The sequence below is a fragment of the Cetorhinus maximus genome, chromosome 3, assembly GCF_964194155.1.
Source record: "Cetorhinus maximus chromosome 3, sCetMax3.hap1.1, whole genome shotgun sequence".
Classification (NCBI taxonomy): Eukaryota; Metazoa; Chordata; class Chondrichthyes; order Lamniformes; family Cetorhinidae; genus Cetorhinus; species Cetorhinus maximus.
This window is the reverse complement of record NC_135881.1, coordinates 154,179,099-154,204,225: the sequence shown is the minus strand read 5'-3', so window position 1 is coordinate 154,204,225 and position 25,127 is coordinate 154,179,099. Positions and strand designations below refer to the sequence as shown.

The 25,127-nt window shown below is 41.0% G+C and overlaps 1 protein-coding gene across 4 annotated transcripts in view; it reads right to left on the bottom strand.

Annotated features, from left to right (window-relative positions):
- Positions 1–25,127, bottom strand: part of LOC144678972 (triple functional domain protein) — a 663,567-nt gene that overhangs the window by 183,315 nt on the left and 455,125 nt on the right. Inside the window, exon 34 of one of the 4 annotated variants that reach the window (XM_078539120.1) lies at positions 698–1,091. The exons of the other annotated variants lie outside the window; for them this stretch is intronic. Coding sequence (XP_078395246.1) covers positions 822–1,091 — 270 coding nt within the window. The 3' untranslated portion in view covers positions 698–821. Of the gene's footprint in view, positions 1–697; positions 1,092–25,127 lie in introns of those variants that run through there. 4 annotated transcript variants of the gene reach the window in all.

Below are 25,127 nucleotides of genomic sequence, written 5' to 3'. Positions count from 1 at the left end.
CTTTAATTTCCTCCATCCTCAGAAAGATGTTTCTTCTCATTCAAATTTCTCAGGAGGATTTGTAGATTTTACAAAAGCAGTTGTCAGTGTGGTGCTACGCATGGTGGTCTTGCTAAAGTTAAGTCTCCAATGAACAGCAATTTAAACAAATGGTAATTGGCTATAGTCCAGGCCTGCCTGACTGTTGCAGCCACAATATTTAAGTTCAGCATTAAAGCTTTTCTGACCTCAGTGCAAACATGTCAACTATTCCAAAGTAAGAGATTTATTTCAAATACTTTCTTTATTTAATGTCTTAAATTTAATAAAATGCTTAAAAAATGTTTAATTTCCCCCTCCTCCCTGTATCTCAAGGATGTTTTGGTGAATATTTTGTATGATTGATTTGAGATCGTTAGTAAACTGGTTGGTTCTTCAGGAAAGGTGTGGAAACGAAAGGTTCTAAGGATAGAAATTCCAATTATGGAGCTCCCTTTCTCCCTCACGCATACACAAAAAATCTTCCAACAGAAGTTAGAATTCTACGTTCATGTAAAGGATTCAAGGTCTAGGGACAGGTTGGATCTCAAACCTCTGGCTCCCAAAAGAGAACAAGCTTGAGTTCTTGAATGTATTTTTAATTTGTTCTGGGGATATGGGGAAAAACTACATTGATTGTCCATCTCTAGGCACCCTGAGGCTTTTTGAACCCCTGCAGTCCTTGTGGTGATGGCGCTTCCACAATGATATTAGGTTGGGATTTCAGAATTGTGACCTCAGGCAATAAAGAAAATGCCAAGTCAAGATGGTGTATGACTTGAAGGGGAATGTGGAGATAATATTCATACAACATTGCTGCTCTTCTTCTTCATGGTAGAGGTCATAGAGGAGGGACGTGCTGTTGAAGTGCCCTTAGTGAGTATCTGCAGCGCATCCTGTAGATCGTACTTAGCGCAGCCACAGTAAGCTGGTGATGGATAGGTGAATATTGAGTCCAGTGACGATGTGCCAATCAAGTGAACTGTCCTGTCCTGAGTGGTGCCGACCTTCTTGAACGTTGCTGTGGTTGCACCTATCCAAGTGAGTGGTGAGTATTCCATCACACCCTTGAGCTTTGTAGATGGTGGAAAGGCATTGGACGAGGTGAGCCACTTGTTGCAGAGTACCCAGTAAGGGAATAATATTATAGCATAGAAATTTAATTTCTAAAAGATAATAACAATTTGTGTTTATATAGCAGCTTCAATTACAAAAATGTTACAAAGTGCTTACAAATGTATAATCCAAAAGACTAAGACTGAGCCAAAGGGCCAGATACTAGAAGGCGGAGCCAAAAGCTTTTTTGAAAAAGTGGTTTTGAAGGAGGAAAAGTAGATAAGAGGTTCAAGTAATAAGGAAATTCTATTGTGTGGGATCTAGGCAATTGAAGACATGTCCACCAAGGTTGGGGGAGGTGGGGTGCATGCAGGGGGAGGACAAACAAAAGGCCAGAATCAGAGAAGCAGTGTTCCTGGGGCAAGGGTGCTGGTTGTAAGGCAGGAGGAGGTCACAAGATAGGGAAGGGTAGGACCATGAAGGGTTTAAACACGAGAAGAACAACTTGGGGGAAATGTAGTCCAATAAAGACACCAATAATGTGCAAGTGGGATTTGGTGCAGGATAAGGTACAGGCAGCAAAGTTAAGGATGAGCTATAGTAGATGGATGATGGGAGTGTGGCCAGGAGGATATTAGAACTGTCATGTCTGGAAATGACTTTATGACTTTAAGAAATAGGGTCAGAAACTCAGTTTAAGGTTGAATTGAACAGCAAAGAAGTGAACAGAGTGGCTTAACCTAACACAGTGGCAGCAGAGGGGGTTGGAATAGCTGAGGAGAGGGAGTCAGTTAAAATATCAGCTTGCATGGGAGCTAGGGAAGCTTATTGATTAACAATTTAGTTTTAATGGGTTAAGGGAGCTGCAGGTGGGCTCTATAGGCAAGATGACAGAGGAGACATGAGGGGAGGTGGGAGAAAAACTAGAGAAATATGAGGTTCGGGATGAGAATAGGAGGGTGGAGCCTCGGGGTCAAGGTGATAGTGCTGGTTGGCATATGTTTAGCTTGGTTGGTGGCTGAATAAGTAAGAAGCAGAGGGAAGTTGAGTGGATGGTCTCTATTTTAGTGATAAAAACAAATCCATGAGCTCCTTGTACTAGTTGGAGTGGAGTTCTAAGGAAGTGGGGGGGGACAGGTGTAAGGAAACATTAGCAGTATAGGAAAGAAGCCAGGGCTTACCATTGATCTCCAGGACATTCCTGAAGTCGTGGACAGTTTGGCAGAGGTGAGTGAGGTCTGATGAGGCTTGATTTGATCCAACCAGATTTGGGATGGATGGAAAGTCAACTGAATGTCAAATCCAAATCTGTACATCTTAGACTTGCAGCAGAAAACATGGAACCATATCAAGGGACAAGGGCAACAAAGGTGAGGGTGAGGGAATAATTAAGCAATTTGGCGGCCACAAGAGCATTGTGACAAATGGAGAGCCAAAGGCTAGACAGTTGGGATTTTGCAAGTGCAATTTTAAGTGACTTGGGAAGAGATAATTGTGGGTTGTGCAGGGATACAATATGGCTATTTAAAGGACGAAGAAACCATTAGCTACTTCTTTTTAATTGCTAGCTTTTGAGTGAAGATAAATATTTGTTAAGTAATGTAGTGACTTGTTAAAACGATAGTGATTTGTGGCTTGTACATATTTAGTCACTAGAGTGCTTCCAATTAATCAGCAAGGTCGGCTTATCAGAATTGTCTGACTTTCAGAGGCTTTTAAGGTAAGACCTTATTGCCAAATTTTCCCATGCCATATACATTTGCCATTAGATGCAAACTCAATTCTATTGCTTCAAAAAGGCAACATTTGATATAAAAGATTTCCTGCACTCCCAGTAACCATAAAGATCAACCTGTGAGACACATGTACTTGCACAGTTGTTAAGCTGCACATTAACATACAAGACATCAGAAAAATCCTAGATATATAGGTTGCTGATATAATATTAATAAAGGAAAAGCTCTTCACGTTACCAGTTCTCTTAGTAAGCAGTAAATGTACAAAACATTTTTGAAGTGTGCTGAAGACATCTAGTGGCAGCTGAAAAGTGCTGCATCCAGCTTCAAAAATATGTCAAATCACTGTAAATATGACATAAATAGCTGTACAAAAAGTCTTTGATATCTTTGATCAGCATTAGAAAATTAATGGAAAATTTGTTTTGATCATAGTATTAAAGATTTGATGAAAGTTATTTGGTAAAACATCTAAAAAGAATGAGATAACTACCACTGCATCGCTCGGAACTGATTAGTCCATGGCCATTACAAGAAAAATGACTTGCATTTATGCAGCACCTTTCATGTTCACTGGGCGCCAGCCAATTAAGTACTTTTGAAGTGATGTCACTGTAGCAACGTGGGAAATGCAGCAGCCAATTTGCACATAATAAACTTCCACAAACAGCAATGTCATAATGAGCAGATAATCTGCTTTTATCTGTGGTGTTGACTGTAGGAAAAATATTGACCAGGACACCAGGGGTAACATCCCTGCTCTTCTTCCAAACATTGCCAAAGGACCTTTTACAGCCACCTGAGCAGGTAGATGGGGTCTTGGTTTAGAATCTCATTAAAAAGATGGCACCTCCAAGAGTGCAGCACTCCTCCAGAACTGTACTTAAGTGTCAGCAATTTTTGTGCTCAGGCACTGCAGTAGTGCTTGAATCCAGAATCTTGTGACTCAGAGGTGACAGTGCTACCAACTGAGCCACGGCTGATAGTCATTGTTAGATTACCAAGGCTTTTTTCAATTTTTTCTCAACATATCTTAGATGTTGTTATTAAAGCAATCAACAATTTGATATTTGTCAACTATATACAATTATAACCCAACACCAGAGGTCATGCAAATGCTATTAAATATTAATTAGAAAAATATAAATTGTAGTCTTGAGATCAGTGGGCCAAAAACAATTTTATTTTGCTTTGTAGCAAAAAGTGATACCACCACCATAAAAGAAATAAAAAGAATAAAAGAGATGGCAGTCCAGTCCTTCAGCTGGTTATAGAAAATGTCTGTCTTACTCTGAATACTAATCACTAGTTTCTGACCTTATTTATTGCTAACATAATGGCTTTGAGGCATGCACTCTGAAGCAAGTTTTCAATTCAACTGAATTCAAATCATACTCAATATTTGTTGCTCAGACACGGTCAAATTGCAAAGATATGGACTGATTGAGAAAAGGTACTGAGGGGCATGAAGTAATTAAATAAAATTGGGGCATGTCTCAAAAATTTCAGGTGCCTATTTAATGAGCGTGGAACAGTACAAGCAGCTGAGGCACAAAAAGCTTCCATTTCCAGTTGTCATGTAAGGAAGGCTTGGGATATTTTATATGGATTTGTTGTGTTGACATGATAATAGACAAGTGGCAATAAAGTAGAATACATTTTTTTTTTACAGATTCTACAAATCGTAAGCACATTTTAAAGAATTTGTTATGAATAAGATCACATCTTTAGATTTCTCCTTCACGTCTTGCAATTGCTTTGTGAAATGCATGTGCACTGACAAAATCAGTTAGAAGGTCCTCCTGTATTTTTTATTTCCTCTCATTCACATCAATATGCTTGGATTATTTTGGGGCTTTATTCTTCTTGGCTTTTGTTGAGTTTTTTAACCACATTTTTAAAAAACGAAGGTATGCAGCAACAACAACTTAAAGATCACAGACACAACCATTTTTAAAATTATTCAATAATTCACTACATTCCAACTCTTGTAAAATTCCTGCAATGACATCATTTAACAACAAAGACTACTTTTGGGACTCTTTTGTACTATTGCTAGGTCATTCAGATTTGCTTTGAGTGAAATAAATTACTTTTACAATTTCATTTTGTTTTGATAACAAGGTCCAAAAATTTCAGCATATTTAGTATAATAATCTAATTAACTATGTTTACATAAAAAGGGAACCCAAAGATCTTCTACAGTCATGGTAACAAGAAAAGGGTTGTCAGGACTAATGAGGAGATCTACCGATAGTGCAGAAAGAATGCTCGTGTACTAAATGAACACTTTGCATCGCAGGTTGCCAGGAAAGAGGACATTGCCAAAGCTTCAAAAATTTGAGGAGGTTGCCAGAATACTGGATGAGATAAAAATAGAAAAAGAGGTGGTACTAGAGGTACAGGCAGTAATTAAAGTGGATAAGTTGCCCGTTCCAGATGGAATGCATTCTAGGTTGTTGATAGAAGGGTAGAAATTGCAGAGGTGTGGGCCATAATCTTCCAATCCTCCTTTAGCGTGGTAGCAGAGGACTGCAAATATTACACCCTTGTTTAAAAAAGGGAGAAGGATAAACCAGGCAATTATAGACCAGTCAATTTAGTGCTGGTGGTGGGGAAGCTTTTAGAAATAATCTGAGGAAAAAATTAACAGCCACAGGGACAAGCATGGACTTATACAAGAGAATCATCATTCATTCATTTGACTAACCAAATTTTAAGAAGTTGCAGAAAAGCTGGATGAGGCCAGTCCCTTCACTGTGGAATACATGGAGTTTCAAAAGCTGTTTGATAAAGTACCATATATTAGGCTTGTAAGCCCATGGCATAAAAGGGGCAGTAGCAGCATGGATAAAATTGCTAAAGAATAGGAAACAGAGAGTTGTGATGAATGACTATTTTTCAGACTGGAGTGAGCTATACAGTTGTGTTTCCCAGGATTCTTTAGCCAGAGAGTGGTGAATCTATGGAATTCATTGCCACAGAAGGCTGTGGAGGCCAGGTCATTGAGTGTATTTAAGACTGAGATAGATAGGTTCTTGATTAGTAAGGGGATCAAAGGTTACGGGGAGAAGGCAGGAGAATTGGGTTGAGAAACTTATCAGCCATGATTGAATGGCGGAGCAGACTCGATGGGCCAAATGGCCTAATTTCTGCTCCTATGTCTTATGGTCTTATGATTCAGGGCACAACTTTGAAAGTTGCAGGTGACACAAAACTTGGGTAGCAAACAGTGAGAAAGATAGTATGATTTCAAGAGGATACAGCCAGGCTGCTGAAATGGGCAGACACATGGCAGATGAAATTCAATTCAGAAACATGTGAAGTGATACATTTGAGTAGGAAGAATGAGGAAAGACAATACATATTAAATGGGCCAATTTTAAAGGGGGCACAAGAGGAGTCACACCTGCGGGGGCTTGGATACAAATCTTTGAAGGTGGTAGGGTCGGTTAACGAAGCAGTTAACAACATATACGGAATCCTGGGATTTATAATCAGAGGCATTGTGTATAAAAGTCAATAAGTTGTGCTAAGTCTATATAAAACATTAATTTAGCTCAAGGTGGAAACTTTTGTCCAATTCTTTGTGTGAATCAACATCAAGATATATTAGAACAAAAGGCAAGTTATTCTTCCATGGATCAATAACTTATGACCAATTACAACTGAGCATATCTCCATACTAGCAAACAATGATGTTTTAAACTTCCCAAAATGTAATACTTTAGCTGTTTGCCACTTGTGGAGTGAATCAAAAAATGAAGAAATCGTGTACGTTTTCAGAGTTGTAAAGGGCGTTGAATAACGTTTCATTACAATACTTTCTTCTGAAGGAAGCAGAACTCGAGGGCAATTTAAGCTAAAGGTTACATGATGCCAAAATTACAAAATTCCAGAGAAAATCAGATTACTAGCAAGATATAACCCAATGTCCTCTCTCATTTTCATCTTGCAGGAAAAGACATATAAAGTGCTTAGATCACTGTTTATTGATTTCAGAAGTGAATTGCTTACTTTTACTAACCTATTAAAAATATTATTGAAAATAAGAGAGGGCTGCAGTACAAATTATAGGGCGAAACACTGCAAAAAACAAAGCTGAACTATTTAACCATTTTTTGAGAACTGAAATTGGTGAAATTTGCTGTCTGTAATGATAATGACACAAACTGAACAGCTTTCTTAGTGTTGGGTTGTATAAGGAAAGGAAAACCTAAAGTTTTACTCTTTGTATTTGGATTCTCGGCAAAGGGAGCTTAACTGTCCATTTTCACTTTATGCTATTCTTACCAAATTACAAAAATTAAATAGTATTTCATCCAGATATTCAATATAAAAATAATTACAAGCAACACTATACGGTCAGGAGAATTCTGTACATTTCTTGAAGCTTACTATTTTTCTGTGTACTGGAAAAAAATCCTTACTCATGCGAATACACCTTGTGGCAGTGACAAAAAAACTCCCAGGTATCAAAATTTACAAAATAACATGTTAACATTTTCCAAATATTTTCAGTAATGGCCAATGTGATTCTTAAGGTGAATCTTTTGCAGTTCACGAACGACAGGTGAAGCCTAATACTTATATCTGTCCCATACAAAAAAACTTCTGAGAAAGATTGTCACATTTATTTTTCACAAAAAATCTCCAAAATATTTCATTATATTGCACACTAAGTCAAATGACAGCAGTTATTAATATTGAAAACAATAGAAATGTGTTTTTTTCTTAAATTCAATTGATGGCTCAATTGTACTGATGAACTTTTGGACTATATATTTGGATTATACAACGTTTCTGGAATAATGTCTCTTTATATCAAAAATGCCATTAGGAAAATTGACTCCAAGGAAACTTTTGAGTGCAATTTTCCAGCAACTATGACTTTGACAAACTGGATGACAACTCTAAAGTTAAATAGCACAATTCACTGGATTAAACGCAAGATAAAATGATTCAAATATCTCTGGGTTCTGTTTTATTTTTGCGAAGAAGAATAGAAAAGCTTTATGTATTTACTTTAAATATTCACAATGCATTTTACCTGAATATATAATGGTTGAAATTGCTTCTATTCAGCTTACAAATGATCTTACAAAAGCAAGAATGTTCTGTTCCCACACTACTGTTATTTTTTACTTGCTCATTACAATTTGCACTTACCTCTTGGTGAATCTGTGACCTTCTATAATGACTGACCCTTACTCCAATTAGAAGGATACATTTTATAAAGTGAGAAAATGCAACCAAGCTCACAAAGCTTTCTGGTGACTCATTATTAAGCTTGTGGTGAATGTTTTGCTTTGGGCTTTGCAAAAATGTTATCATGACAAATTACTGCACTTAGGCATATATAACTCAATGTGTGACATCTCAGAATCCATAGCCAATTCATACCGCAGTTCCACATAATTGACTTTAAGTGTTTACCAAATAATAATATTCTGATTATTATGTATGGCATGAAAACCATAGGCGGTTTGTAATTATAGTAATTAATACCTTCTGGCTATCAACAAGCTGATGATCTTTTAAGTTGTTTATCTTAATTTCCATCTCCTTTGTCATCTAGGGGGTTGTTTGTTTGCCCTACCTTTTCCTTTCGAGGGAACATACCTTGAATGTGCCTGAATTATCTCTTCTTTAAAGGTAGCCCATTGATCAGCTACCATTTTACCTGCCAACCCCTGACTCCAATTTATTTGGCCCAGATCTGTTCTTATCCCATTGAAGTTGGCTTTCCCCCAGTTAATTTTTTTTACTCTGGACTTTTCTTTGTCCTTTTCCATAGGCAGCCTAAAACTTTTGATACAATCCTTACTGTCCCCTAAATGTCCTCCTCCTGACAGTTGATCTACTTGGCCCACCTCGGTTCCAAGAACCAGGTCCAGAAATGCCTCCTTCCTTGTTGGACTGCAAATGTACTGAAGAAAATTTTCCTGAACACACTCTAGGAACTCTTGACCCTCTCTACCCTTTATACTAATACTATCCCAGTCTATATTGGTGTAACTAGAGTCCCCCCCTTGTACCTCTCTGTAATTTCCTTGCAAATTTGTTCCTCAACATCCTTCCCACCAGTTGGTGGCCTATAGACTACACCAAGCAATATAATTGCACCTTTTTGGTTCCTTAGGTTTCTTCATTATAAAAGTCACCCATTACTTCAGGTAATAAAATTAGTGAACATACAATTTTTATTTTCAATTAATTATTAAGCAGGGTTATTCATACTCAGTTGAGCGAATACTGCTGCTTGTTTTATGAAGAAATTACACTAATAAAAAGATAACAAACTCCCTTTAAACTCCATACATCTACATTTTAATTTCCCTACATTAAAGTTTTAAAAATCTGTTTAGTGCTATTTCAAATTAATATAGTGCACAACTCCTCTGTGCACTCCACCCTCCCCAAATTTCATGTATTTACCCCTTGTTACAATATGGTTAGAAGATTGTCATTCACTCTCTAACACCTTTCTCAACCATCCATTATTCCTGACTGGGACTTGAGCGTGAGAGCAGTCTTCCATTCCATTTTTCAAGCATTATATAAGGCAAATCACCTTAAATTCAGCTGTCTTATTCTGATTCCCCCCCCATGCATGTGCCAAATGAAAATATTAAAAGCATCTCTTTTTACTAACCTTAACAAAATGAAAGGAGGTTACGCTCCATGTCAAACAAATAATTTTAACAGAAATTAACTGAACAGAGCCTTAGCATAGTGTTACAGCTCAAGCTTGGCAAATATAGGTGTTTTAAAAATGGACATTTAAGATATTTACTCGATTAGGTCTAGAAATGCAAACTATTCATTATTGCGAATTAAAATGGATTTAAATAATTGTTATAACCCCCTCACTAACATAATCCTGGAAACCAATACTCAAAAGTTTTATAAAGCAATAGAAGATTGTTATTTTATTGAAAGATAACATTTGAATGCGCAAACTATAACAGATCATGCGGTCTTTTAAATAAAAAGGCCAATCACAAAATAAATGTTATTCTCTTTCATATTTTCTCCCAGAATTGGATAATTTCTGGAAAGTTTTCTTTGTTCTTCCAGACTACTTCAATTGTACTGAAATGAAAGTCATAGAGCGTTTGCAGGAAAAAGCCTGCACTCAGAAAAAGAGCAGGCTAATGTTCAAATATCTTGGCATTAGGTAATTTCTCCTTATTTTAATGTTTAACACCACTGAAAATAACACTTGAATGACAGAATTGAAAATTCAAAAAGCCAAATGGCATTGCAAGGCCATTACAGGACTTAGATGAATACGTTGAGTTTTGTTTCCAAATTTTCAATAATTTTGGCACAGAGCAGTGAGTCTCTCAAAACAAAAAAAACCCTCTCTGCTTAACAATATGAAGTGGCAAGGAGATCCAAGTGATTCCATGCAACATCAAACCCAAGTGGTGTGATGTACCCTTTCGCAAGGCAATCTCACATTGTTCGAGTGTGGCGTCAGGTCAGAACCTGACTCTGGAATCATACTGGCAACCTTAATTTCTTTTTAAATAACAGTATATAAAATAATTTAGGAAAAACTGAGTACCGTCAACCATACATAGACAGACTTTGTAATCATTATTGATCCTGTTTTCTTCACCAACTGCACAAATGCTTTTTTAAAACCCAATATTTACTATTTCCTATGGTGCATTCTGCTGGAATACCTGTAGGCTGCTGCATGAATAATAATGAAGGATACTAATACTCATTTTATCCCATAGAAAATTCTTCTTTCATCAACAATATCAAAAGTACATGAGGCAGAATGGCCTTTTCTGCAATTTATGATGACCTTCCACCAACACAGATTTCACTGGGCTTTACAATCTTTTAAAATTTTAATTAGAGTTATGCCTGAGGTGGAAACCACTGCTGGGAAGTGTGTTTTTTTGGGTGCTTGTTTTTGCAATGGCTGAAATGCAATAAATAAATGAAATATCAAATGCTTCACCTTCTCTTGATATTGGCTCAGAAAGGATTGTTTAATTCAATGATTAACATATATTGGATTTCAACTTAGGCTTGCATAAAATTTGAACTTTACATATTTAAAAAAATCAAATTAGATGATCATTGAAGATTTCACATCTTATTGTACTTTACACTGGTAATGTACAGTTTATCTATAGAATAAATTCCAATTTTAAAATATGTATTTTTGACATTTTTAATGGATTATGGTAAGATAGTAGTTATGTTACTGGATTAGTAACTCATAGGCATCAACTAATGAAATAAAAACAGAAAATGCTATAAATACTCAGGTATGGCAAGATCTATGAAGAAAGAAACAAGAGTTAACTTTTCAGGTCAATGTCCTTTCTTCAGAACTGGGAAAAGTTAGAAATGCCAGTTGCCCAGTTCTGATGAAAGGTCATTGACTTGAAACGTTAACTCTGCTTCTCTCTGCACAGATCCTGCCAGGCCTGCTGAGCATTTCCAACATTTATTTGCATTTCAGATTTCAAGTATCTGCAGTATTTTGCTTATGGCATGAACTAATAATCTTGAGACGTGAGTTCAAATCCCACCACGGCAGCTGGGAATTTAAATTCAATTAATTAGGTAAATCTGAAATAAAAAGGCTAGTATCAATAATAGTGACGATGAAACTACTGGGTTGTCATTAAAAACCCATCTGGTTCACCAATATCCTGTAATCCTTTAGAGAAGGAAATCTGCCATCCTTACCCAGTCTGACCTCTATGTGATCCACAGCAATACAGTTGACTTTTAACAACCGTCTAACATGGCCTAACAAAACACTTGGTTGTATTCAAGACAGTGCCTCACCACCACCTTCTCAAGGGCATTGAAATAAGGGCAATAAATGCTGACCTTGCAATCTCTTATCAATGGATAAGTAAGTGACAGAGTAGTAACAAGCTGAGGTTTATACTGTATAGGCAAATGCAGTCTAAACTAACAAGCTCCAGTATTAGATCACTCTCCTTATCTCACTATTTTGTGTTCCTGTTTTCTGGTTTAAAAATTCACAGTTTAGGATTTCATGTTGTGATGAAAATAATGATGAGCATTATATTAAATGCAATGTATAGCATTTCATCTAACAAATGAGTGCTAATATGCTGGCACTGTCAATAAATTAATCATGAGAGATGTTCAGCCCTTAAACATCCACTATTTACTAGGTTCTTTTATTAGAATACTCAATTAACCGGAACAATTCTAAGACAGTAACAGTATGTTGTGGCAATAAGGAGCTCAGCACTAAATATACAACAGTAATAATTGAAAAATGTGGTAAATATCACAAAAACACTAGGAATTATGTATTTTCTGTAAGCCAGATTAGAATTGGTGAAACAATCAGGGTCGAGCAAATGACTACCTATCTGTGGACTGAGACACGGATGCATCTAACATTGAAAGAGGCATGTATACTCAATATTGTAAAAACAGGAAGACTTGCATTTATATATCCCTTTTCACAACCTGGAGATGTCTCAAAAGTGTTTTACAGCCAATGAAGTGCTTCTAAAGTTTAATTGACGTTGCAGTGTAGGAAACCCAGCAGCCACTACCTTCACGCCAAGCTCCCACAAACAGCAATGGATAATTTGTTTTGATGACGGTGGTTGAGGGATAGATATTGGTCAGAGCCCCCTACTGCTCTTCAAAATAATGCCTTGGGATCTGTTTGAAAGGGCAGGCAGGGCCTCGATTTAATGTCTCATCTGAAAGGCAGCACATTCAAAAGTGCAGCACACCTCAGGACTGCATAGGTGTGTCAGGACAGTGCTATCACTGAGTCACAGTTAACACCAATTAGATAGTCACATGATACCAAAGTCAAACTCCTTTATGTTCAAGTTTTATTTACTCCACAAATATTTAGCAACAGAATGCAAACTCAAGTCCAGTTTCAGTTATGCAAACATTTTAACTGGAAGTTGCTGCATGGCTGACACGGATTCTGATGGTAACACGGAGACTCTGAATATTTAAATACACTGGGATCTTAACCTCAATGTGGTTCGCTGAATTGTTCTATGTGATTTGCAAAATTAAAATCCTGAAGCTAAACCAAATTGAATAATTAAAAAAGGAATTCTCTTAATACACAGACAAAATCTAAGCTCCCCATTACAGGACACCAAATTCCACCTGTGAGTTACATAACTACTGCTTCTTCTGAACTCAGCTTCAGATTACCACTTAGATTTTTCTTGTGAGTGCTACTTCCTTATACCAGAAGAATCATCCTCATCTCACACACATATTCAAACTGTAAAGATGTATAAAACAGTGAAAGATGATCAAAATATAAAAGCAGGATTTATCCTTGTACACTGTGAATGCACCTACAAATTGCATTTTCACTCAATTATATTTTTTGAAAAAACTGTAAATTACATTAAATGACAAAGTAAAATGGAGACGTGATTTCACTATAAATTGGTTCCATTGTAGTCACAGAGCAATTTATTACATTATTCCTAGTTTCCAACTAGGCTAAGATTGAACCTATTTAAGTATCAAAACAATGGAGTTTCAGCTCAGAATATATAGAATTAATTTAGGATCAAGGCTAACAAGCTTCATAAATAGAATTAAAAACATCATAAATTGGTGAGGAAGAAATGTTTTGGTGATGTTACTTTCTACAATCATACAGAGATTATTTTTTAATCAGATTTTAAAAGGGTTCCATTGGGCAAGCACCAATCTATTGTTAACTCTCTCATTAGCATGATCATTCACTAAATCATTATGGATAACCCACTGCATAAAGTATTACTTTGAATGCAATTCCATATGTCAGCAAAACTAGTTGTTTTGAGGACATGTAATATTTTTAGTTATGTGATAAACATCTGTTTCATTCACAGACTACCATGATAAATTTTAGCTTGCTGAAAAGCAACATTTCATACAAATTTGGTAACAGGTTAAGGGTTCATATATTATCTGTTCCTTTTTAGATATGCATGTTGCACATAAGGTAGGCACAGAAATTTCAAGAATGAGAAGTTATCTCATAAATTAAAGAGGAACAAAATTAGGTGATTGATGAATTATTCTCTTCTACACACAATTCTATGAAATTCCAAAGGCCACACCATTAGTGCAGAATTATTTGATTACCAGAGTTAGATTGGGTAACACTCTGACCGGCAAACAATGTTCTAAATACAAGCTTAGGAAATAAAGACCAATAATACATTTACACATTTTGTTTGATTATAAAAACATGCATACCCTGGAAGTATAAACTGTGGTACAAAAAAACTTACCCAATTTTGATGAGGCATAGCTAATGAACTCAGAAGCTGCGTTACAGACTCCATACTTCTACTTGTATTTCCAGCTGAGCTGTTTAAATCCTTCACTGTTTTCTCCTATTACTTCAAAGGCTAAGGCTGCTTTAAAGATAGGTTTGCACCCACATTGGTTCGGATTCTTTGCTTATTTAGTAGCAAAGAGGAACCATGTTTATGCCTGAAAATTGTGAGCACAATTGGTACTGTTTTCAATTGCCTTCACATTAAAGGTAAAATATCCCAACTGAAGGGCTCTCTATTAATCTAATTTCTAACTGAGAGCACCTATAGTCAAACAAGAACAGTGCTGGATGAATACGCTTAACTGCTACATCAATAACTGCAGAACAGCTTTTCCTACCTTCAGCTAATGGGTCTGCATTAAAAGCAGTGAGTGGGTAGTGGTTGCCTCCTGTCATTATATGGGACTGCCCATTTAACTTATTATTCACCACAAAGGATCTCCCCCCTGCTACATGCAGTCAAATTCAACAGAAAGAAGATGGATGAAAAAAAATCAAATGAATGATTGCCCTGATTTGGGTGTGATCCCAGTGCAGCGCATGTTGGTAGTTAGGTAAGTCTCCTTACTTAAGAAATTATATACTTGCCACAGAGAGGGTGAAGTGAAGGCTCACCAGGCTGATTCCTGGGATGGCAGGATTGTTGTAGGAAAGGAGATTGGGTCGACTAGGCCTGTATTCACTAGAGTTTAGGAGAATGAGAGGGGCTCCCATTGAAACTCAAAATTCTGACAGGGTGGGATAGACTGGATGCGGGGATGATGTTTCCTCTGGGTGGGAGGGTGTGGTCTAGAACGAAGGGTCACAGTCTCAGAATATGGGGTAGGCCATTTAGGGCCGAGATGAGGAGAAATTTCTTCACTCAGAGGGTGGTGAATCTTTGGAATTCTGTACCACAGAAGGCTGTGGAGGTCAAGTCACTAAGTATATCTAAGAAGGAAATAGATAGGTTTCTAGACTCTAAAGGTGTCAAGGGGTATGGGGAGAGCATGGGATTATGGCATTGAGATGGAAGATCAGCCATGCTCATATTGAATGGTGGAGCAAGTTCGAAGCACCGATTGACCTACTCCTGTTCCTATTTTCTATGCTTCTAGTTTGCACATACCTAGTGAGGTCATTGGTAGCACAGTGGCAAATTGGTCTATTGGCCTCACTGGGATAGTAACAGTGAGTTGTGGTTTCCATCTGCACCCCAGCAGCAGCTCGTTAGGCCTGTTCAGATGCTGGATGAGGTTCTCAGGTCAGTCCGGGTGAGGGAGAAAAAGGAGGCAATCAGGAAAGGGACAACTGGTAGCCATCACAGAGACATGGTTGCAGGGTGACCAAGGCTGGGGCCTGAACATTTCGAAATGGTAGGAAGCTAGGGTAGCTCTGTTAATTAATGATGTAATTCATACACTATTGAGAGATGACCTTAGCTTAAAAGAGCAAGATGTAGAATCAGTTTGGACAGAGATAAGAAGTAGGATAAATGGGTCTTTTTTTGGGTTGGCAAGCTGTAACATAGTGGAGTGCCACAGGGATCAGTGCTGGGGCCTCAACTATTTACAATCTACATCAATGACTTGGATGAAGGAAGCGAATGTATGGTAGTTAAGTTTGCCAATAACACCAAGATAGGCAGGAAAGTAAGTTCACAAGTGGAGGTAGAGAGTCTGCAAAGGGATATCAACAAGTGAGCAGACAAAAATTTGGCAGATGGAGCATTATGTGGGAAAATGTAAACTCGTCCACTTTGGCAGGAAGAATAGAAAAGGGTTATATTATTTAAATGGAGAGAGGTTACAGGAGTTGGTAGTAAAGAGGGATCTGGGTATCTGGGTACATGAATCTCGAAAAGTTAGTATGGAGGTAAAGCAAGTGATTAGGAAGGCAAATGGTTTATGGCAAAGGTAAAAGCATTGGTTATAAAATCAGGGAAGTTTTGCTGCAGTTGTCCAGGGCCTTGGTGAGACCACATCTGGAATATTGTGTACAATTTTGTCTCCTTATTTATAAAAAGATATAATTTAATTAAAAGCAGTACAAAGAAGGTTCCCTCGACCCATTCCTGGGATGAGCGGCTTATCTTAAGAAGAAAGGTTGAACAGGTTGGGTCTATACCCATTTAGAAGAATGAGAACAAAAACAGAATTACCTGGAAAAACTCAGCAGGTCTGGCAGCATTGGCGGAGAAGAAAAGAGTTGACGTTTCGAGTCCTCATGACCCTTCAACAGAACTCAACTCAGAAGAATGAGAGGTGATCTTATTCAAACATATAAGATCCTGAGGGACTTCACAGGGTAGACAACAAATGTTTCCACTTGTGGGGGAGACTAGAACTAGAGACACAGTTTAAGAATAAGAGGTCTCCTTTTTAAGATGGAGATGAAGGGAATTTTTTTCTCTCAGAGGGTTGTTAGTATGTGAAATTCTCTTCCCCAGAAAATAATGGAGGCTGGGTCATTGAATTTATTCAACGCAGAGTTGGACAGATTTTTGATATTTTTGACAAGAGAGTCAAAGTTATGGGGGCAGACAGGAAAGTGGAATTGAGGCCACAACCAGATCAGTCATGATCTTATTGAATGGCAGAACAGGCTCAAAGGCCTACTCCTGGTCCTAAGTCCTATGTTCCTGCTTCCGTTGGTCCCACAAAAAGGAAAGTTGAAAACATAGACTTTTCAGTTCCAGTGACAGTCTCCAGCAGTTCCTTCAAGAACTGCCAGTTTGGCTGCTGTACGCCTAAAGGAACTGCTGCAGCAGGCATGACGCATGCTGCAATCATCTGCAGTCGAATTTTGGAAAGGAGCCTGAAACAGGCATTAGGCCCTAAATATGCACATGCAATGAGCCTGCTATCAGTTTTACTTACCCAGTGTGTACACCTAACCAATAGGGCCAGCAGCTCACTTGTGACATAAAATAAGCATGTGAATGGAAGCCTACCAAATAGGCCAAAAATCCCATTTTTATTCCCAATTACTTTCATCTCCTTGCAGTTATGTTTTCTAATTTACAAAATACAACTAATTTACAGCCGCCAGCCTCTGTATTTCAAAGGTTCATACTTTAACTGTATCCCATTCTAGTAACCAAAACTGTAATACTCCATGACATGATGGGATAGAAAACAAGATTCCAAAAACATATGGCCTTCCACTGAAGAGAGAACAGTCTTAATGAGTATCATAAACCACTGCCAATGCAGGAAAATAATTGAGTGAATCTCTTCATCCTTTCATTATAGGAGAGAAATGCTCACACAGACTCTTTCCCATCAAGTGAACACAGTATTTTATATCATTCCTAAGACTAATTTGTGACAGGCAACACAAGTTATGAAACATATTTACGCACTGCACCTTTAATCTAAAATTTGCTGGTCTTCGACGAGATAATACAGCCGATCTCAACTGGGCAAACAGGCTGAGCGTTGTCTGGGGCTGAGGTATCTTGTCACCCAGAAAATCAAAGAATGAGTAAGCAGGGGAGGCAGCCATTTAGACAATCTTGCTTGTGCTAGCTCCCCTGCCTTTTCCCAAGAGCTCTGCAATCATTTTCCCTTTAATTATGTATCCAATTCTTTTTTGAATGATGCTACTGAATCTGCTTTAATCACCCTTTTGGGCTGTGCAATCTTGATCATAACAACTTGCAGTGCAAAAAAAAGTCATTTCACTTTTGGTTCTTTTGCCAATCACCTTACATCACCACCTTTTCTCTGGATGCTGATCCTGCTGCCACTGGCTGCTGGCTTTTTTTTGGTTGGCTTGTCCCTTTCTTTATCTCTTCTGAATGTTGTATTTAGATGGCTACAATACAGCCATTCAAATGTCATCAGGTCACAACCGTTGCTTCTTTACTATACCCATAGCCACTCTCCTTGGTTTTTGCATCATGAAATCTTTTATTATTTCATCTCTCCTGTCCTCCACCCTATCACAGACCTTCCCTTTTGTTCTTCCTGCCCCCTTCCACTGGCTTAAAAACTTACATTTGTATCTCCCTTCTGTTCTGATGACAGGTCATTGGCCTGAAATGTTAACTACATTTCTCTCCACAGACGCAGCCTGACCTGCTGAGCATTTCCAGCATTTTTCAGTTTTTATTGCTGCTGTCACTGGAAGTAGAGGATTCTTAAAAAATGATTTTAAATGCTACTTCCCGAATATTAACATAGCATCCATCAGCAAGCTCTGAAATCTCTAAAAGCAGTGGAGTATTCAGTATAGCATGTGATTCTACTGCAGCTGCCCCAAGGGGATGCAAAACTCATTTTAAATAGTGACCAGAATTAGACAAATGCAATCTCTGGAATCAAACCCGCGATAAATTAGCGGAAGGTAGATTTCTCTTGCACCCTATCTCATCCTTTTCTAACAGGTCCTTTTCCCAGGCTCTACTGGAATGGAATAAAAGCAGAAAATGCTGGAAAACTCAGCAGGTCTGGCAGCATCTGTGGAGAGAGAGAGAGACAGTTAACATTTCGAGTCTGTATGACCCTTCTTCAGAGCTCTGTTCAGAACTCTTTCTCTCTCCACAGATGCTGTCAGACCTGCTGAGTTTTTCCAGCATTTTCAGTTTTTATTTCAGATTTCCAGCAACTGCAGCATTTTGCTTTTATCTACTGGAATGGGATGGTGTATTGCCTTGTCATTTTTAGTTTTGAATTCAGTGGACAGTGATGGGATGAATATTAATTTTATTGGTGGCTGTAAATGCCCTAAGTGAAACTGATTTACTGCAGTTGCAATTCGTTTTGCAGTCAGCAAAAACCTACTCAGAATCCTGCATTAGTTGGTAGTCTCACTCAAAAAATCACACGGATGGCTTGTGCAGTATACTGTCTTATCCACACTTATTTTTTTCTACAGCCATGGTTAGGAAGTAAGAGGAGAGTGTGATACTAGGCACATCCCTACAATACAGCCCATACTGCCTGCTTGCTCCCTTGCACTCAGTTATACGGTACCAGTAAGTAAAACATCCAATTGTGGGGTGAAAAATTGAGGCTGACAACTAATGAGAGTATAACACATGCGAGTGGCTGTAAAGGGGGGGTTGATCTATATGCTGAGTATGTGCAAAAACATGATTTTTTTAGGGCTTGAAAAATTGGGTTGTCTCATATGCCAAGTCAATTTAGATGTGGTGATTTATAGTACTTATTAGACATGTGGTGATATAAACGTTGATATTCCGAAGGGTCAAGATTAGGACCAATGCCTTCCAGTTTTTTCTTTCTCTCTGGTAAGCAACTCCTGAATGACAGAGACTGGTGAGCAAAGAACCAGTACCAGCTTGATGGATAAATCACCTTCTTCTGTGCTTTAAAATGTTCTGGTTTTATGAAATTTAGCAGTGAAAACACAGAAATTGTAAAAAAAAAATACAACTAGAGTCTAATATTTTTATAAAGGGAATAGATACAATTTATCTGCAAAGTTGAAGATGGAGGCAGAGACAGAATGAAAGGAAATCATTAAAAAGGTTAGATGCCATGTACAGCTTTAAAAGAATGAAAAGGAATAACAATATCTCCCTGAAGATTACCAGAACAGAAGACTAATTTTGAGTCTATTAATTATACCACATGCTCACAATCATGTTTTGGCATTTATACATGTCAATTACAAAATTATACAATTAGTTCTACCAAGTCAAAATTCACAATGACTGTTCCAAATGTACCTCTAAGTTGTCACAAGGGAAAACATCAGAAAATATAATGAAAGGTTATCGCACATGTACAGAGGTATAAGCAGGTGTCCTTTCAATCTCACAGGAAACAAAGATTACTGAACTTAGATGTTGGAGTCTGAAATGGCGGATTGACAGTCACCATGACACAATGAGAAACATATGAAAAATTATTGGCTTGGAGATAAATGCAGATTAGTTTGGGAACCTAAAACATAATGGCCTGGATTTTGCGGTGGTAATGATGGCAAAACCATAATCATTTGTTGACATTTCTCCTCTGAAACTGACGACTTTTGAGATCCACACATGCATAGTTAACATGGAAATTCAGAAGTTGCTGTCAGTGACTCAATGCTTCTCCAGAGAGTGTCACTGTTGAGGTTGCCCTCGAACGCAATAAATCAGAAATCAGTGAACTGACAAGAACTTCCACTTCCAGGGCGAAATCGTCCGTGCCCGCTGGCGTCAGGCGTGTTCGGAGGCGTGAGCTGACAATACGGCGAGAAAGCCAAAAATCGGTTTCACGACGTCGCAAAACCGGTTTGCGATCATCCGCTCCGCCCGCCAATGGCGGGCTGTGTACCCCACCATCAGACATCGGGAAGCTCATTGTAATAAAAGCATTATAAGACCAGCCCACCAGACTCATCCCTCCTGCTGGATTGTCCACCCATGTCAGTGGGAAAACACGCCAGTGTGGAACACATCTTGACAAGTGTGACGTGCAGAAGCCGGGAATTACCCACTAGGGCCATGCTCACATCGCGGAGCAGAAGATGCTGGAGCCGACAGCAACAACGCACTGGAAGAACGTCCATGGCATGCTGGGTGGACTCTCATGGACATGGCCCTGCTGCAAAGCAGTTCACGGCAGCTGGAAAGTCAGTTGATGCTCACAACGGATGATGGTTGAGGGAGTGGGAGAGGAAGGTCTAGGATCGACTGGGAAAGGGAGAGGTGTCGGAAGGGGAGGAGATTGGGAGGGGGGAATGAATGTGCCGGGAGGGTGAGGTTGGGAGGGGAGGAATGAAGGTGTCGGGGTGGGGTGGGGGTTGAGGTTGGGAGTTGGGGGAGGGAGTAGGGCCCGGGGTGGGGGAGGAGAAGAAGGGTTAACGGGAGAGAAGACGGCAAGAGTTGGTGTAAGGGAAGGAGTGCAAGGGGAGGAGTAGTCTGGGGACGAGAAGGAATGCGGAGAGGGCAGTCCGGGGGTGGGGGGGGGGGGAGGAAAGAGTGTGGAGAGGGGAGGGAGTAAGGGTGGAGGAAGAAGTAAGAGTGAAGGGAGGAGTCGGGAAGGAGTAAAGCTGGAGGAAGACGCAAGGATGTCTGAGGGAGTCAGGAAAGGGGATGGACAAAGCTGGGGTGTGGGGGAAGGCGTGTGGCGGGGGGGGGAAGGGGTGTGGAGGGGGGGCTAACTGGTGCGGAGGGGGGGCTAACTGGTGCGGAGGGGGGGCTAAGTGGTGCGGAGGGGGGGCTAACTGGTGCGGAGGGGGGGCTAACTGGTGCGGGGGGGGGGCTAACTGGTGCGGAGGGGGGGGCTAACTGGTGCGGAGGGGGGGCTAAGTGGTGCGGAGGGGGGGGCTAAGTGGTGCGGAGGGGGGGGCTAAGTGGTGCGGAGGGGGGGCTAAGTGGTGCGGAGGGGGGGGCTAAGTGGTGCGGAGGGGGGGCTAAGTGGTGCGGAGGGGGGGCTAAGTGGTGCGGAGGGGGGGCTAAGTGGTGCGGAGGGGGGGCTAAGTGGTGCGGAGGGGGGGCTAAGTGGTGCGGAGGGGGGGCTAAGTGGTGCGGAGGGGGGGCTAAGTGGTGCGGAGGGGGGCTGAATGGTGCGGAGGGGGGCTGAATGGTGCGGAGGGGGGCTGAATGGTGCTGGGGGGGGCTGAATGGTGCGGAGGGGGGCTAAATGGTGCGGAGGGGGGCTGAATGGTGCGGAGGGGGGCTAAATGGTGCGGAGGGGGGCTAAATGGTGCGGAGGGGGGCTAAATGGCGCGGAGAGGGGGCTAAATGGCGCGGAGAGGGGGCTAAATGGTGTGGGGGTGGCTAAATGGTGTGGGGGGGGCTAAATGGTGCGGAGGGGAGGGAAGGGTTGCAGAAGGCGAGGGGGGAAGGGTTCTGGAGGCGGCAGGGCTGTGCAGGTGAACGTGCAAGGGAGAGGTCTGATAGGTCCATGTCCGCCTCCCGGGGAGCGAACTGAGGGTGGGTGTGGTATGAAGGTATGGTAAAAATGGCTGAGGGCAGAGTGAGGTGGTAGGGGAGAGGGTGAGAGTTCGACGGTAGCGATAGAAGAGACGGTGAGGGTGGTCGTTGGGGACTTGGAGACAGACACGGACCCTGGGGGTGGGAAGGCAGAGGTCGGGAGGGTTAATGTGGATGGGGGTGGAATTTTCAGGAAGAAAGGAAACGTGTATGTTCACCTGGACATCCCCGAAGGAAAAGGGTTGTGGCTGGTATGTCATGGAGGGAGGTGGAAAGTGATCCTGCAGAAGGGTCAACTGTGATGGGGGAAAGGAATTGGGTGACTGGGGGAGGGGAAAAGACAAGGGAGCAGATGAAAAAGCGAATCCAGAACATGCTGTCCAAATCGAAAGTAAAATAACAGTCGTGGTGGGTGAGAACAGGTGCTGCATGGGACTGTGATCCTTGGGTGGACAGAATGCAGGTCAGCTCAGATGAACAATTGAAAGTGAACCCCAGCAGGCAGCATTCAAAATGCTCAGGAGATTGAGATGAGTGTGATACGTGAAAGATCTGCGTGCATGTGAGAGTGCTTGCACGATGCTCCAAAAGGCCCTACCACACACACACTTTTCCCTCCAGAATCATTCGTGGGCCGGCTACTCCCTCCGCGGTGACAGAGGAGGAGGTTGAGGGGCTTACAGGCAAAGGGGACTCAGGGGTGGGGGGGTGGGGAAGACCGCCTCTGAGATTCCTCAGTGGATGACTCAGGAGTGTCCAGCTGCTGCTCCTCCTTCCTTTGGGTGCCCGATGGCCCCAACCTGACACGTTGAGGGGAAGGAGCACCTAAAGGGATATTGAGGTGTCCCGTTTCCCTCTCGTGTTGCCACTGCAGGAACTCATCCATGGCTCCAGTGACGGAGTGCAGGTCTGCACACATCGCCACGTTCTGCTGGACAAGGGTCTCCATGGCATCTGCCATCCTCCCATGGAGACACCACTGCATCAGAGAGCAGGTGGACGCACTCCTTTGACATGTGAGTCACTCTGTTGAGGGCTTCTAACAGCTGTGTGTGACGCTTTATGCTGACTCTCCAGGATGAGTTAGGAGGCCAAATCCAGAGGTTCATCATCTGACTCAGACCTCAAAGATGCCTCTTCCCAGCGGCCCTCCGAGTGCCAAGGAGCTCGTCTGAACCTGCCTCCTCCTGCTGCGTATATGTGTCTGTGCAGTGACCACCAGATTGTGAACCCAAGCCTGCTCTAGATCTAGGTCACACCGTGTGTGTGTCTCTGCATTGGTGGAGGGTGTGGGTAAGCGCTGTGACATGCCTTCCGGGCTGCTTATTTCCACCTCTTCATTGGAGGAGGTGTCCTCTTGGCTGCAGATGAGGACCTGGATGGAGCTGATGGACTGGCTGGTTGAAGGTGTCGGTCCCTTGGCAGAGCTCCCTGTGAACCAAAGTAGAGATAATAAGTGTGTGGCAGCAGAGTCAAAAGCAGGAGAGAGAGCACTCACAGTTGCGTTGAGGGAGGGACGATGTGGTGCAGGATCCTCAGGTGGGTGTTCGCCGCCGACCTCACTGTCACCACAGGCATGGTCCACGTCCTCACCAGTCAGCGTGATGGCAGGCTCCTCAAAGTGAGTGAGGGACTTAATGTGGGCCACTCCACCCCCCCTCCCTCAATGTGGGACCTCTCCCTGCTGATGTGAGCCAGCTTCTCCTGCATGAAAACAGATGGAGAGAGTGTGAGCAGGACACATGGCACTGTGTGGAATGATTGTGTGGTGAACAGAATCATGGACAGGTTGAGGATGCGAGCTCAAGGTGATGAGTGTGATGGAGATGTGACGGTGTGTGAGAGGCTTAGTGATTTTGTCCCTTGAGACGTGAGATCCCTGTGGATGTGTGATGGGTTTGTGAGTGTGAGAGTTGAGAGTGATGAGAAGAGTGAGTTACCCTGGCGGAATGGATGAGACCGTTCATCCTGCAGTGGCATTGGGTGGCTGTCCTCTTTTGCAGGGCATTGATGCTAACCAGTGCTGCCACTGCCTGCCATGCTGGATTGGTGATGCCGCTGCTTGTCCTGTTGGCAGACCGGGGGTAGAGGGCACTATAGTGGGCCTCCATGGCATCCAAATGACATTCCAGTGATACTTCATTAAACCTGGGGGCTGCAGTCTTTTTGCCTTTTGTGGACATCTTCCCTGCCGCAGTCATGGGCTGGAAGGACTGAGATGTGTGCGCACGGCTGGACTTCAAATATGGCACCCGGCATGATGAAGCGGCGAGGTGATGGCATGGCAGGCGAATGACAGCTTGCCCGCCATGGAAACGGCATGTTTCCCAGGAATATATAACTAATGTAGCGGTTGGGACGATACGGCGTGAAAAGCCACCATTGAGGCCTACCTGCTACCATATAAATCTGGGGTGATTCCGTGTTTAGTCTGGCTGTAAAACCTTTGAAATGATTGGCACCGGAATACACTGGAATGAAGGGTAAGTGTGCTTTTATTGGCCGACTAAACTCATAATTACTACTAAACCGTCTCATTAGTCCTGAAGGAGTAATTTTATATTTACTGAATGTCAAATCTCCCCATTATGATAGCCCTAACAGTCTCAGTTATTTTTACCGCAAAATCCAGACATATTACAATTAGAATCAGTGTACATTTTATGATCATTTGTTTGAAGTGTTATTTTTCTACTGATCAGAACTGTCATTTACATAGTGCCTTTCACAACTTCAATGTGTTTTAGTGAAGTACAGTGGTAATGTAGGAAAATTATTAATGTTGGGAAAACTGATGTCATTTTTCAGAACACAATCCACAAATGGACTCAGATGTATCCACAGAATTGTTGGAATGGTATGAAAGCAGGCATATTATCTAAACCTGTGCAATTAAAATTCATAGTGCAAATAGTTCCTGCCTTCTATGAATACATTTACATTTACTTCATTTTTAATACAGATTTTATGTGAATTTCCTATAAGTTTGTGATGATTGCTCATGGCAATGAATATTATTCCTTCCCAAATTGAAAGAAATATGAACCTATAGACAACTCCATAGTTCAGACCCATGGCACAAATATGATTTTATTGAACACAA